This window comes from Mytilus edulis, chromosome 3, assembly GCF_963676685.1.
Source record: "Mytilus edulis chromosome 3, xbMytEdul2.2, whole genome shotgun sequence".
NCBI classification, from domain to species: domain Eukaryota; kingdom Metazoa; phylum Mollusca; class Bivalvia; order Mytilida; family Mytilidae; genus Mytilus; species Mytilus edulis.
Window position 1 is genome coordinate 11,181,616 of NC_092346.1, and position 15,228 is coordinate 11,196,843.

Below are 15,228 nucleotides of genomic sequence, written 5' to 3' on the forward strand. Positions count from 1 at the left end.
GGGTATAATGTTTTTGACCCGTCCGTCCGGCAGTCCTGTTTCTTGTCATCGCAACTCCTCTCAAACCACACAACAGAATTTCATGAAACCTTTTCAGATAATAAGGACATACTATGTAGTTGTGCATATCGCCGGGAAATTGCGATTCAATTTTTTTACTAGGAGTTACGCCCCTTTGAACTTATTTACTTTAATGTACTACTGCAACAGTTTGTCATCGCAACTCCTCTCAAACCACACAACAGAATTTCACGAAACCTTTTCAGATAATAAGGACATACTATGTAGTTGTGCATATCGACGGGAAATTGCGATTCAATTTTTTTTCTAGGAGTTGCGCCCCTTTGAACTTATTTATTTTAATGTACTACTGCAACAGTTTGTCATCGCAACTCCTCTCAAACCACACAACAGAATTTCACGAAACCTTTTCAGATAATAAGGACATGCTATGTAGTTGTGCATATCGACGGGAAATTGCAATTCAATTTTTTTTCTAGGAGTTACGCCCCTTTGAACTTATTTACTTTAATGTACTACTTCAACAGTTTGTCATTTCAACTCCTCTGAAACAACTCAACAGAATTTCATGAAACTTTGTAGATAATAAGGACATACTACGTAGATGTGCATATCAACAGGAAATTACGATTCAATTTTTTTCTAGGAGTTATGCCCCTTTGAACTTATTTGCTTCAATGTACTTCTGCAACAGTTTGTCATCTCAACTCCTCTGAAAACACAACAGAATTTCATGAAATTTTGTAGATAATAAGGACATACTATGTAGATGTGTATATTGACAGGAAATTATTATTCAGTATTTTTTCTTATACAATTTTTTTTTTCTTATACATTTGTACTTATTTAATTTCTCCAATGACAATGTGGGGACGTGGGGTATGTGAGCGTGCTCACTAAGGTTCTTTAATTTTGTTCTTCAACTATAACGCTCTTCTGACTTATAGTATCAATTTTAAATTCTTGATTTTTTTTATTTCACCAAAGTACATCTTTTAATGGTTTACATGAAATTGACATGGTTATTTTATACAAATATGAATTAATAATTTCAAGTAATTTTTCAAGAATTGTTTTTTTTAAGTTATCCCTTGTTTATTTCAAAACATCTAAAAAGAAACAAAATCAAAAAGCAATCTCAAAGTTCAAACTGATATTTACTGCTAAATAAAAATTTTCCTTTTGGAAATTTTTGTTATTGTTGCTATGTATTCCTTTTAAAATTGATTACTTGGAATCCAGATTGCGATTACAAATTTAACTTCTTCTCTCTTATTCGACTCCACAAACTCAAGAATAAATAAAAGTTAGTTTGTTTGAATTAAAAAAAACAGCTACTAAAGCATCTGTGCAACAAAAGTTGTTATTTTTTTTATAACTTTAGACATTTATATGGGTCATTTTCAAAAAATGTCGAATTTTGAAATTGAAAAAATTATTAAAAGTTACTTATTCTAACAACCCTCTACATAAGCAAATCAAAACAAACAGTACTTTAAGAACAACATATTAAAAGATGCAATCTTAATGATGTCATACAAGAATATGTTGAAACATTTTTTGATCGGTGGTACATTATTTTGTCTATCCTGTTACCATTTTCAAAAGAAATTTTGGGTTATTTAGAAAAGGTTTAGATAAAATGTTAAGCTTGTTTTACGTAGCCAATTAGATGTTTTTCGAGAAAATAATCTTCTATATATATTCATTCTGTAATATAATAGATCATTTGCCAATTTTCCAGGTTGTACTGAAAAATGCCTCTAAAAATTGGTTTTCAAAGGTTGTAAAAATTACCACCAGTAATGCAAGTCTAAGATAGCAATTTATATTGTTCGGCATTTTTTCACCCTTTCCAATAAACCCAACATTAAGTAAATCCCGCAAGAGTTAGTTTACTTTTCTCTTCATTTCATTGGTAACAGGAACGTACGTTTCTGATATATCACTATACAAAAGTCTATCCTGTTACCTTTTTGTCTATCCTGTTACCGATATCAGTATTGCACTTGCGAATGCTTAATTGGGAAGATTAAGACGTTATAACCTTAAGATGAGTTCAAACAACGAAATATTTCATTCGGTTTGCACCTATATGTTAAGATTAAAAAATAAACGACGTTTTTGTCTACAATTGTCTATCCTGTTACTGTAACCATAGCAACCATAGTAACAGGATAGACATAACAGGATAGACAAATTTCTTCGTTTTTGATTGCTGTTGTGAAATAACTACTCCCTTTGATGAAGTGACTATGTTTTTCTATTGTGAATTTGGTTTCCAGCACGTTATTGCACTTTTAACAAGTATACTGTTGGTGTAATTAATCAAAATTGGTGGTAACAGCATAGACATGAAAAAAAGTACGCTCTATTTTTTTCCCTTAATGTCTTGAAATTTCTTTTCTCTACAATGTCTTTCAAGAAACGAGGCATTTTAAATGTAAAGATTTCTTTGCACTTTTGAGATCAACACTGACTGATTCAATATTCATAGGGAGAATAATTTAACGGCTGATTTAAGTAGCGGTAACAGGAAAAACATGAACCTCCTGTACGCTGAGTCAATTTAGTTTGTAGATAATATGTTACATACAATGATAAAGAAGCTACGATTTTTCGTTAGAGTAATATTTAACGTTCTTAAAAAGTCCCTTTTGCAGATATCAAGGTGATCAGAAAATCGCAAAAAAATCATTTGAAATGTGTTTTTCTGACACTGTACGCAGACAAATACCCCCAAAATCGGTCTTAAATGCAGTTTAATCTTATCAAAATAGATGTAAGGTGTGTTTATTATTGATGTTCTGAATCACAAATCCGACAAGCTTTCATTTAAACCATTACAACTGAAATTTCCATTAGAAATAAAAAAATTAGCATGGGTGTACTGAAAATTCGACATTTTTTGAAAATGACCCATATACATCTTCATGTTATGGGGTTTGTGTTGCTTAGTCTTTAGTTTTCTATGTTGTGTCTTGTGTACAATTATTTGTCTGTTTGTCTTTTTCATTTTTAGCCATGGCGTTGTCAGTTTATTTTCGATATATGAGTTTGATTGTCCCTCTGGTATCTTTTGTCCCTCTTTTATAAAGTTGGCTAGTGTCCTAACAGTATTTAGAACTTGTGTATGAAAGTTGACAAGAATTGTAAGCTACCATATTTTGTTGTGTATAATATATACTTTTTTACCCCAAAAATTGTAATTTTGAAAAAAAAACCACAATCTACTTGCTAATTGGATCAATAATTGTTTTGGCCTATTTGTTTATAAATGTGTGTGGAAGGTCTTGTACTTATGGATTATCATTTCGTTTGAAAACAGTCAACTAAAAACCAATCTCATCTGCAGTTTGATATTGTTTTCTTTCATTTCAGTTTTACCGGATGAAGTACTTCAAGGTAAGTGCTTTGCCCATTGGTGGCCTTAGACTGTTTTCTGCACTTTGGTCCGTTTTTTGTCTCTTTGAGACATTTCCCATTCCATTCTCAAATTCAAGTATTTGAAGTTTGCTATGAAGTATTGATTCTGTATAGCTTCATTCACATATTTTTGAGTTTAGAAATACTTCTTTTACTGTATGTTTTAGCAGTTATAGTATTTATTGTCTATTATGCTGTCCAATACTTATGATAGATATAGAAATGTATGCTGATTCCATGTCTTTTCAAGTGTACTAATTATTTAGGTTGTGCAGAATGTACTGCACAAATTTGGAAAATTCATAGACTTTAAACCCCAAAAATCTATTAAAAAGGCTATACAAAACACTAAGAAGACAGTGTTTTCACAATTCACTATACAGTGGACAATTCAGAACTTTGAATATTACATTGACACTTGTCTATAGTTGAATATGGTATGCTAATAACATTTATTTTTCGGTCTTTTTGGTCATTTGGGTGCTTTCTAATTAAAGTATACCCTACATTTCCCTTTGCTAGGTTGTGATTATATCATATTATAAAAATTTGTAAACTACAATCAATTGTAATCTTGAACTTGATAATATAGAGAATGTACCAATTAATTGTAATCTTGAACGTTATATTTTTGAGTAAATATTTAGTAATTGTAATCTTGAACATTGTATTTTAGAGAATGTACCTAGTAATTGTTATCTCAAATGTTATATTTCTGGAAAATACCTTACAATTGTAATCTTCAGCATTATATTTCACAGAATGTAACTAAGTATTGTTATCTTTAATGTTATATTTCTGAGAAAATACCTAGAAATTGTAATCTTGAACATCATATTTTATAGAATGTACCAAGTAAATATAATCTTTAACATTATACTTTAGAGAATGTACCAAGCAATTATAATCTTAAACATTATATTTCTGAGAAAATACCTAGTAATTGTAATCTTGAACATTATATTTTATAGAATGTACCAAGTAAATGATATTTTGAACGTTATATTTCAGAGAATGTACCTGGTAATATTAGAACAGCAGAACATTTTGCAGCATTTATGAAAAGATTTTTAGAATATTTAAAAATTCGATTTAGAGTACAACATGTGGTGTCAGAAAGTCCCCCATCCTTCCTCAAAGACTGTGTTCAAAAAGTCTGCATTGAAAGAAAACCTTTAAGGTATAACGTAGATTCATTTACTTTCATGGCTGTCAATTTTCATGGAGTGCTGAAAACTTTCATATTCATGAAGATTTCATTTCATGGTTTTGCCAATTTCTATACAAAGCCTATTGAAAATATGTTATTCATTGAACATTTGAATTTGTGGTCCACCTATACCCACGAAACCCACGAAAATTGGTATCCAACGAATAATAATGAATCCACAGTACCATATACTGATGAATTCTGATCAACTTTCAATGAATATTTATGTTGATTTAAGGTACTTCTATGTTGAACTCTGGGTGATTTAGTGTTTGCCATAATGTGAAGACAATTACCCATTGTTCAATATGGCGACCTGTAGGTGCATTTTTTGCACTGTTAAATTTAACCTCTAGGATCTGCTTTATTTAAGAATTGAATGCTTAAAATTGTATGGAGTGTAATAGCTTTGAATGACCCACATTTGCTTCATATTAAAAATCTGTGCACAGTCAATAATTTTACAACACTATTGAATTACAAAAAGAAGCATTCAGTATTATATTTTCGGGCTACAACAATGAAATAATGAACATGCATTGTGGTGATGTTATCACAGGAAGCACCTGTTGTTATGAATGTTGCATTTTATTGGGCAATAAAATCTAATTTTGGAATGCCTTATATAAAGTTGTCGTATGAAATGCATGTAATGTAATTATTCATATTTATGCAAAAAAAATAAAATTGATACATTAGTTTGATAAAAATCTATTTGTCAGTGCTTAAACTTTATGACTTAAGGATGTACTTAGGTGAGGTTTTGAAATCTGTGTCAAATGTTCAGACTCCTTGGTGTTTTTCCATACAAAACAATGTAAAATATTTTGCCCCATAACACCCATTTATTTTTTCATATAAGACTTAATAGCTCATGAAAGGTCAATTCCCAAAATTTTAGAAGATTCGTAATTTTTGTTCTTTTGTTTTGAGACCTTATAATACCAATGCAAACATAAGGTAAAAGTCCAAGTCAGCCTTTTCCCACCATATTTTAAATCTCAAATATCTCGAAAAGGAGGTCCATGACCTATCAATATTTTTTGCTTATTTTTATCCTTCACTGATGCTCTACCAGCTTATGGTATCAATTTTAACTTCTTAATTTATTAATTTTCACCTAACCTCACCTAAGTACATCCTTAAACCATGGATGAAAGATATTATGACTGCCTCTGAAAGTGATCATAAAGTTAACAAATAATGAGTTTGGAGAATGTTATGTTCATAAAAAAAGAACTGAGTTAAAAAATATGAATACATTTCTGTCTTAACCACTCTTTACTACTGAGAATGAAAAAGAACTTTAGTTAGGAACCATTGTAAACTGGATCCCTGTTATGTTCACTTATCGCTACACTGGAATTCTGACCACATGATTTAATAATTTGACGAGACTAGTGCATCTTGTGCTATGTTTATTATGTATTATACTGATAGGAAATCAAATGAGAAGTTAGCACATTTATTACCCTACCGAGTTCTTGAGGGAATGAAAGATACCGGCTCAGTTTGTCAGGAACATGATAACATGCTCATTGGTCATTTATCTGCGCTACCAACATGGGGTTAATTTAACAGATACTTGTTTATTTTGCTGCATCGCAGTATTAACATTTGAGGTCAATTTCTTATCACTATAATTTGTCAATTTTAATAGCGAATCGTTGAATTTGTAAGACTTGTCCAATTAATGCCAATGTGACAATGTCTCCAACCCGTTCCTTCAGTGAGAAGCTATAGATGGAACGGCGGACCAGTTTAGAACCATTGTACATAAATAGAATCATGTGTCATTTAAGATTTTTGTTCTTCAGTCCATACCTGTAAGATTTTTTTTTTATTTTCATTAAGCATTTTATAATCCACCTCATGATCATTTCATCTATATATAAACTCTTATTTTATTGTAGATAATGTATGTTTGTTATTTCAGATTTTGTGCAGAAAGATTGAGTTCATTAATGAGGACATTAGAATTAACAGATATTCATGACTTTTCAGCACTCACACTGATATCAAACTTTGCCACACTAGTCAGTACATATACAAAAGGTAAATTGTGTATAAAAGTGTGTGTATACACATTACTGATATAGTTTATAGGGTTTAAAAGCTTCTTGCCCCACATCTTAGATAGTCATAAAAGCATGGTAAACCTTAGTTATTATACCTATTCATGTTTGTTGAATGAATGATTTACAGAATAGTTTCATATGAAATTAGAAAACGTCTGTTCTAATTTTGCAGTTTTAAAATCTTAAAGTCATATGAAACGAGTGAGTGGTGAAAAATAATGTTTGTCCAATTCTTGAACCAATGCATGTATACATCATAAACTTAGTCCTATGTGCACGATTTTATCATTATTTTCGCAAATATATCATATAATCGCCAATTTTTTTCTCTCTCTGTTTGTTATGATTTAACAAATATGGCTGCTCATTAAATGCCGTGATTTGAAGCCGAGTTTTACCGATTGTCACCTTATAGTAAACAAATCACAAAAAGCATGGGTATTGAGCACGTGTTTAACATGTATAATCAGATATTTGTTTATTTCAATGACAGATCCATGCGTATTGTGGTCACCGGATTTTTACGAGGAGGGTTACGCTCGGGTCACTATGCATACGGAAAATATGTCATTGAATTGCTTGCTGGCAGCAAGCAATTAAAAATAAGTACACTTCTTCTAAATGTGGACAAATTAAAGAATTTTCCTCAGAAAAAAGTATATGTACATAAGTTGTTAAATGAAAACTATCCATTTAGTTATAAAAAACATATGCATATTTTTTTTTAATTTGAGGTTTCTTATGACTTTAAGGACTTTGGGTAAACTCATTGTTTTCACCCATATTAAAAAAAAATTTAATAAAAAATACTGAACTCCAAGGAAAATTCAAAAGCTCAAACAATCAAACAAATGAAAAGCAGCTGTCATATTCCTGACCTGGAACAGGCATTTCCTTATGTAGAAAATGGTGGGTTAAACCTGGTTGTAGCTAAAGGAAAGTTTCCATTGTTTTTGGAGATTTGTAATCAGTCACAGGGTTAGATGAATGCTTTTGAAAATATTCCCAGAATGCATGACCTTAATATGAAACAGCGAATTAGTTTTTGAAATGACATATTCCATTTTGAGATCCATGACTATGCACTATATGATCTAATAAAGATTGCAAAAAATTTCTATATATAAAATTTTTATAATAATGTATTGTGACCTTTCAATATCCTACAATAGTACACAAAATTTTTTTTTTTTGTATAGAACTATGCTGTCATCTAAGATCTATCACCACAAATCACAGAAAACTTTGAAGTGTGTAGGTTGAAGGAGAAATGGGGTTACATCAATGAAATAGCAATTCTTACATTTCCTTGATTATTGCAATGTATTTATTATTTCGCAAAATGAAACAGGTTTAACTTGCATATTGAAATTTTTTATATGAATTAAACAGGACTTTTTCTCAATATCGCAAAAATTAAAATCGCATTTTAATGTAAAATGACAAATGCACGCATTGAATTCTCTAATTTACAATAGTGATTTGGTCCTTTATTTTCAGGTTTTGTCATAATTATTGAACCTTTTGATGACAGAACACCAACTATATCTAACCCTGTACTACACTTCAGTTGTATGGATGCTTCTATTGCTATAAAACCTGTCTTTAATAGATTCCAGTCAGTTGTTATAACATCAGGGGTAAGTCATGTAACAATAAACAATTGTCCTAATTATTGAACCCTCTGATGACAGAACACCAACTATATCTAACCCTGTGCTACACTTCAGTTGTATGGATGCTTCTATTGCTATAACACCTGTCTTTAATAGATTCCAGTCGGTTGTTATAACATCGGGGGTAAGTCATGTGACATTTGTTCCAATTACTAACCTCTTAAATGATGGTACACCAATAATCATAATTTAGTTGTATGACAGTACACTTTAGAAATAATTCTTTCATGCCATGCTCTATGCTCATTTTAACATGGGTAGGCATTGTATTTGTCAATAATTTATACCAAGCGACACCAACACAAATGTCAACTTTGATTTCCAGCGTTGTTCAAAACACAGCTGACTCTGCAATTTCAATTGTGACATCAATTACGTGCAGCCCATGTTTTATCGGAATTACAACATGGCTTTGTTTTTTGACAGCAAAAGAAGAAAGTCATATTAGAATAATAATTACAATGAAGTTTCAAGACAAAACACCAATAACCACAATGAAGTTTCAAGACAAAACACCAATAACCACAATGAAGTTTCAAGACAAAACACCAATAACCACAATGAAGTTTCAAGACAAAACACCAATAACCACAATGAAGTTTCAAGACAAAACACCAATAACCACAATGAAGTTTCAAGACAAAACACCAATAACCACAATGAAGTTTCAAGACAAAACACCAATAACCACAATGAAGTTTCAAGACAAAACACCAATAACTACAATGAAGTTTCAAGACAAAACACCAATAACTACAATGAAGTTTCAAGACAAAACACCAATAACTACAATGAAGTTTCAAGACAAAACACCAATAACTACAATGAAGTTTCAAGACAAAACACCAATAACCACAATGAAGTTTCAAGACAAAACACCAATAACCACAATGAAGTTTCAAGACAAAACACCAATAACCACAATGAAGTTTCAAGACAAAACACCAATAACTACAATGAAGTTTCAAGACAAAACACTAATAATTAAAATTAAGATGGATTCTATAACTATTACTTGTTCATTGCTAGATTTACTATTTATTGTAAATTATTTCCCTATTTGCATACTAGTGTATACCTACAAAACTATCAAACCATTATTATTTATAAATAATAGAACAATGAAATGAGATGTAGCCTTGAAAATTCCTTTATCTGAAAGACCCTGAATAGATTATTGTTTCTAGGAAATGCAAATGACCTTGAATTTTGTTTTCTCTAATTCTATGGAAAAATATCCCTTTCCGAACCCATTGTATAAAAAAATTTAATCAACATGTGGTTGCCGGTGATCTCAGAAGATGATTGGCTAAGTCAAAGGGTCATAACCTTTCTCAGCTCCCTAAAATGATCAAAATATTCTAACAGGTGTTAATGAAATTGACAACTTCGTGGAAAGTGGAAGGCACTTGAAGGGGAGTTTGGTTTAGAAAAAAGGAAATTTATCTTTTACTCATTAGAGAAACAGATTATTACATAGTAACGTGTGGATTATCGGATTTATCCAATCTCGATAGTTAAATTATAAATTTTAAAGTCCTCGCCGAGGCTCGGACTTTTAAATTGATAATTTAACTATCTCTATTGGATAAATCCGATAATCCACTTGTATAAATGTAATAATCTATATGTAACTGTCTTCTCACTCTTGTAGACTGTAAGAAAACGTTCTAATTTCTTGAAGTGAAAGACCCTAGATAATCGTTTTATTGCGATTTTCATAAGTAACATCAAGAACTGTGGCTTATGAGATCATTGTGTTCTTAGTCGACTGGACTTAGAAAAATGTCCAGTAGCTTGAGATTGAAATAAAGACAAAAGCAATATATTAAGGAAAATTTTATCAATTAATCGTGTTTGCTTCATTTTTTAGACACTCTCACCTTTAGACATGTATCCTAAGATATTAGATTTTAGACCAGTAACCATGGCAACCTTCACAATGACCTTGGCAAGGACATGTTTATGCCCAATGGTAAGCTGAAATTATCTAACCATGGTTTAATAAGACCTTGCTATTATTTATAGTTGTTACTTTTTAACTACCTATATGATATGCCCTCTTCTGAAACTAGCAGATATCTAAACTTTGATCTAGCAGAAATTTTTCTAGGGCCTATTTTTTCTGTTTTGAAGAAGAAAAAAATTCTAGTGAAAAAGATAAAATATTATTAGGAAGTATTAGGAACTAATTTGTTTTTAAGAAAAAAATAATGTATTATAAACAAAAGTTTATAAATTAATTTTGAATGTTGGACACAAATTTACTACTTCCAACTAATGAATTGTGATTTATAGTTTAAAAAGATTCAGTTCTGTTTTATTAAATGGATTTTTGTTAGTAATAACTTTAAATGAACACCCTTTAATCGACTAAAACCATGCTAATCTTATTTGCATACTGTATTAAAACAGTGAATTATTTACTATCAATTAGATTCTTAAGCAGAAAATTGATGTCCTTTGGTATGTTTTAAGAAACATTTGCTTTGTAAAAAATGTATAATAGTTTAACTCAAATCATACACATATTGTAGATTATAAGCAAAGGTAATGATCAGGTTGCCATGACATCTAGATTTGATTCCAGGGAAGATGTAGGTATGTAGATCTACACAAAAAAAAAACAATATAGTAAAAATAATCTTTTAGTATTTGTGTTTTAAAATTGTGAAAACAATATTATATTTTTTTTTGTCATCCCTCCTGCTTTTGTAAACAGTTAAATATGAATTGACATATAAAAATTCAAATGTTTCCTTTTATAGAAAAAAGCAGACAAACAAATGCCCAAAGCTTAAAAATGGTTTTCGGTTATGTTAAAGGTCTAAGGGGAGGTAATACTTAACAGGTCATAACCAGGCAAAGTGTAACACAAATCAATAAAATGATACTGATTCTATTGATATGAAAGATGCTTTGGAATATATAATAACCCTCATCAGCTATGTGTTATACAAGAAGTTAATTTGATTTATATTTTTTGATAATTATCTCCCTTTTTTGCATGATTTTCGAGTGAACTATTTACAGTGTGAATCTGCAAGTATGTGACAATTTTGAATGTGGGAGGATTCAAAATATGGTTAAAATTGTGCATTGTTACTTATTTGAATTTCAGCTGTTGTACGTAACTATGGTTACCTGTTAGTAGAGATGGCTACCATTTTATTGTTACTTTTTTTTAATTTCAGCTGTAGTACGTAACTATGGTAACCTTTTAGTAGAGATGGCCACCATTGTTCCAGATGGAGTAGTTTGTTTCTTTACAAGTTATGTTTATATGGTATGTATTGTATAGATAAAGGAGGCAAATTTTGCTTTTATTTTCCTTAAATTTTCATTATTTCACCATAGGGATTTGTATCACCAAATTTTGACTACAGAAAAATTTTGCTTTTATTTTCCTTAAATTTAAATACTAGAATCCGCCATTTTGATGCATGTATAAATATTAACCATGGTCTTTGATCTGTAATTTGGAATCAAATTGATGTTGGGACCTTGATATTACAGTCTGCACATATTGATTTAATTTTTGGTACATTAGTGTATGATGATGGCAATTATAACAGATCAAGTTTGTGTTTCCATCCAGTGTTCCCTTTATTGGTGGAATAACAACTACACTGTATTCAACATGAGAAATTTTAATGAAAATAAACTCATACTTTAGTTAATTACTATGGAATACAGAAATACTGTGATGTTAAATTTCTGCATATTAATATTAAAACTTTTGGTTAGATTTAGTTTTTAGGTAAAGATTGCATGAAATGCAATCAAAACCTTATGGGACTGACTTGATATCTAAATGTTCCAAGGCTTATCACTACCTTTTTTGATACACAAAATATAGTGCATTGATTATAACATTCTATACATCCTATCCATGAACATTTCCAGAAATTTATCCATGTAATATATGCTCAGATATTCAAGGCACAAAATGATGTTAGACTTGTCGAGAAAATTACATAACTTTTGCAAGGTGCAGGAATCTAATATCTAATCTCAAAATATAAATTATGTCATTGTTAAATAGGAGTTATCTTCCTTTGTCTAGAATAGCTATTAAATCAACTACAACCAATGCCATATTTAATATTACTTTCGACTGATAAATTTGAAGCAATCTTCATCGTTTAGTGCTCTCAAGCACTTTGATTATATATGTTTTTAGAAATTTTTTGGTTTCATTGATTCTTAAGGATGTTCGGACTCCTTGGTGTTTTTCCATACAGTACAATGTAAAATACTTTGCCCCATAACACCTATTTATCTTTTAACATAAGACGGAATAGCTCATACAAGGTCATTTGAGAAAATTTAAGCAGATTCTTGATTTTCTTCCTTTTGATTTGAGACCCAAATAATACCAATGCAAATATAAGGTAAAAGTCCGAGTCAGCCTTTTCCCGCCATATTTTATAAATCAAATATCTCGAAAAGGAGCTCCATGACCTATCAAAATTTTTAGCTTAGTTTGATCCTTAACTAATATTCTTTCAGCTTAAAGTATCAATTTTGAATTCTTGAATTATTTAATTTTACCTTAGATCACCTTTATTAGAAGTACATTCTTAATTAGGATTTGATTGTTCACTCCTAGCAAAGCACAATGCTTTTTATTTTCTGCAATTATTTAATTTTATGGTTGATGTTAACCTGATTCACAATATGAATGAACAAAAGGTCATTGTAGAATTTTACTGATTACTGTGGATACATTTATATCAAGGGTACCAGTTTTTGTGGATTGATAAAAACTTGCATATTCGTATATAAATTCGTTGTTTTGGCAAATTCTCTGCATACATTCCTTTAGAAAATCTGTATTTCGCTGAACATTTAAATTTGTGGTTCCCCACGAAAATTGGTATCCAACGATTATTAATGAAACCACAGTATTATACTAATTTTTATCTTTATAATTTTCAGGAAACAACAATAGCCAGTTGGTATGAACAGGTAGGTAAAATCAAAACCTTAAGGCTTATAAAATTTGCCAATATTTTTATAAAAGCCACCAGACGTATTCCCTTTCACCTTTTTAAGGGGAGGGTAAATTTAATGTTTGAGTTAAAGAAAATTGAATGTTTGGCTGCATTAATTTCTGTTCTTTAACTGAAAGTCACTGTTATGCCTAGGATCTCTACTCATTGCAAGTTCAGTTATCTCCCGACTACCCCACCCCCTAACACAAGCTAGAGCAGTTTATACCCTTTTTATAGAGCCTTTATCTATTGTCAGGTTATGAACCATTACTTTTAATTTGAAAGTTTTTGCTATGATAATTTATGTCTTTAAACTTTAATTTGTGATACATATATATCGTTCTTATTATACTATGACTCGTGGTTTTGCATGGAATGTAAGCTTTTCCTTCCATGTTTCAATTTGAGTATGGATTCAAGAAGAAACTTATGACTAGGATTGATCGTACATGTAAGTAAACTGAATTGTCAATAAATTATGATCAATCTTGGTCCTATGAATTTTTGTGAAACCTACTTCAGGTGTTAAAGTCTGTCTTGTGAATTCAAGATTTTACACATCAGTAAACATTTCTTTCAAATTAATTTATACACAATTTTTTTTTAATTATTTCTTTTTCAAACAAGTAGCTACGAAATTTTTATTTTGTTTTAAAAAAAAACTTGTTAGATGTATGAATAAGAACTGGCACTTGCATTTTGAAATTCCAAAACAGGGTTTTTTTTAAAGAAAAATTCTTTAAAATTCATATTTCTGTCAGTATTAATTGATTACAACAGGTTTTTAGGGTCTTTTCTATAAAGGACCAACCTGTGACGCTCTAATAAAATAGGTTAAAAATGCAAAATATACTAAGAAGTTAAAGAAGTTGATTTTGAAAGACTAGTTTTGTTTTAATTTTATTTTCATACAAGGAGCTGACAGAAAACCAGATATTTTACCATTTATTTGAGTCCTTGCATTTATCAATATCACACAAGGCCCATAACTCCTGAATGGTAAAAGTAACAATCATCAATATTGAACTTGACCTTCTTTTTGTTATCTGTAACAACATATTAAAATATGACAAGTTTTGGTTGAACGGTTTAAGAGTTAAAGCATGGACACAATTGGAAACACCATTTTTCAATCTTTCAAGAACAATAACTGCTGAACAGTGAGGTGAAAATTGTCAATATCAAACTTGACCTCCATTTTGTCATCAGTAACAACATATCAAAATTTGAAAAGCTTTGGTGGAACAGTTCATGAGTAAATGCTAGGACACTGTTTGGCAGCTGGCCGCCCAGAAACATCCCAAAATAATAAAATCAGTTAAAAAAATTAAAAAAACATACATTTTTGTAATCACACATGTTTTAAATATTACATGAATTGTAAAAATTTAAAAAAAAAAGTTTAAGGTGAATCCTGAATTTATGACAGAATTTATGTGCAAGTTATTCCAGTAAATAAACTATTTGTAACCAGAGTTGATTTTTATGGGGATAACCTGTACAGAAAATGAACCTTGTACAAATAAGGCCATTAGTTTTCTCGTTTGAATTGTTTTTCATTGTCATATCAGGGCCTTTTATAGCTGACTATGCGGTATGGGCTTTGCTCATTGTTGAAGGCCGTACGGTGACCTATAGTTTCTGTGTTATTTTGGTCTCTTGTGGACAGTTGTGACTGTTGTCTCATTGGCAATCATACCACATCTTCTTTTTTATATTTATACTTGTATAGAAAATCAATCTAATTAAAACTAAATCCTTTAATTGCTCCTGTTCTGATGCGCGACATATCAGAACAGGAGCAATTAAAGGATTTAATT

At 30.4% G+C, this 15,228-nt stretch overlaps 1 protein-coding gene across 2 annotated transcripts in view; it reads left to right on the forward strand.

Annotated features, from left to right (window-relative positions):
- LOC139515811 (general transcription and DNA repair factor IIH helicase subunit XPD-like) overlaps positions 1–15,228 on the forward strand; it is a 55,394-nt gene that overhangs the window by 19,968 nt on the left and 20,198 nt on the right. For both annotated transcript variants that reach the window (XM_071305509.1, XM_071305510.1), the window contains exons 12-19: positions 3,403–3,426; positions 4,459–4,627; positions 6,594–6,712; positions 8,236–8,375; positions 10,285–10,386; positions 10,949–11,012; positions 11,606–11,697; positions 13,353–13,382. In XM_071305509.1, the coding sequence (XP_071161610.1) occupies positions 3,403–3,426; positions 4,459–4,627; positions 6,594–6,712; positions 8,236–8,375; positions 10,285–10,386; positions 10,949–11,012; positions 11,606–11,697; positions 13,353–13,382 (740 nt within the window). The remainder of the gene's footprint in view (positions 1–3,402; positions 3,427–4,458; positions 4,628–6,593; positions 6,713–8,235; positions 8,376–10,284; positions 10,387–10,948; positions 11,013–11,605; positions 11,698–13,352; positions 13,383–15,228) is intronic.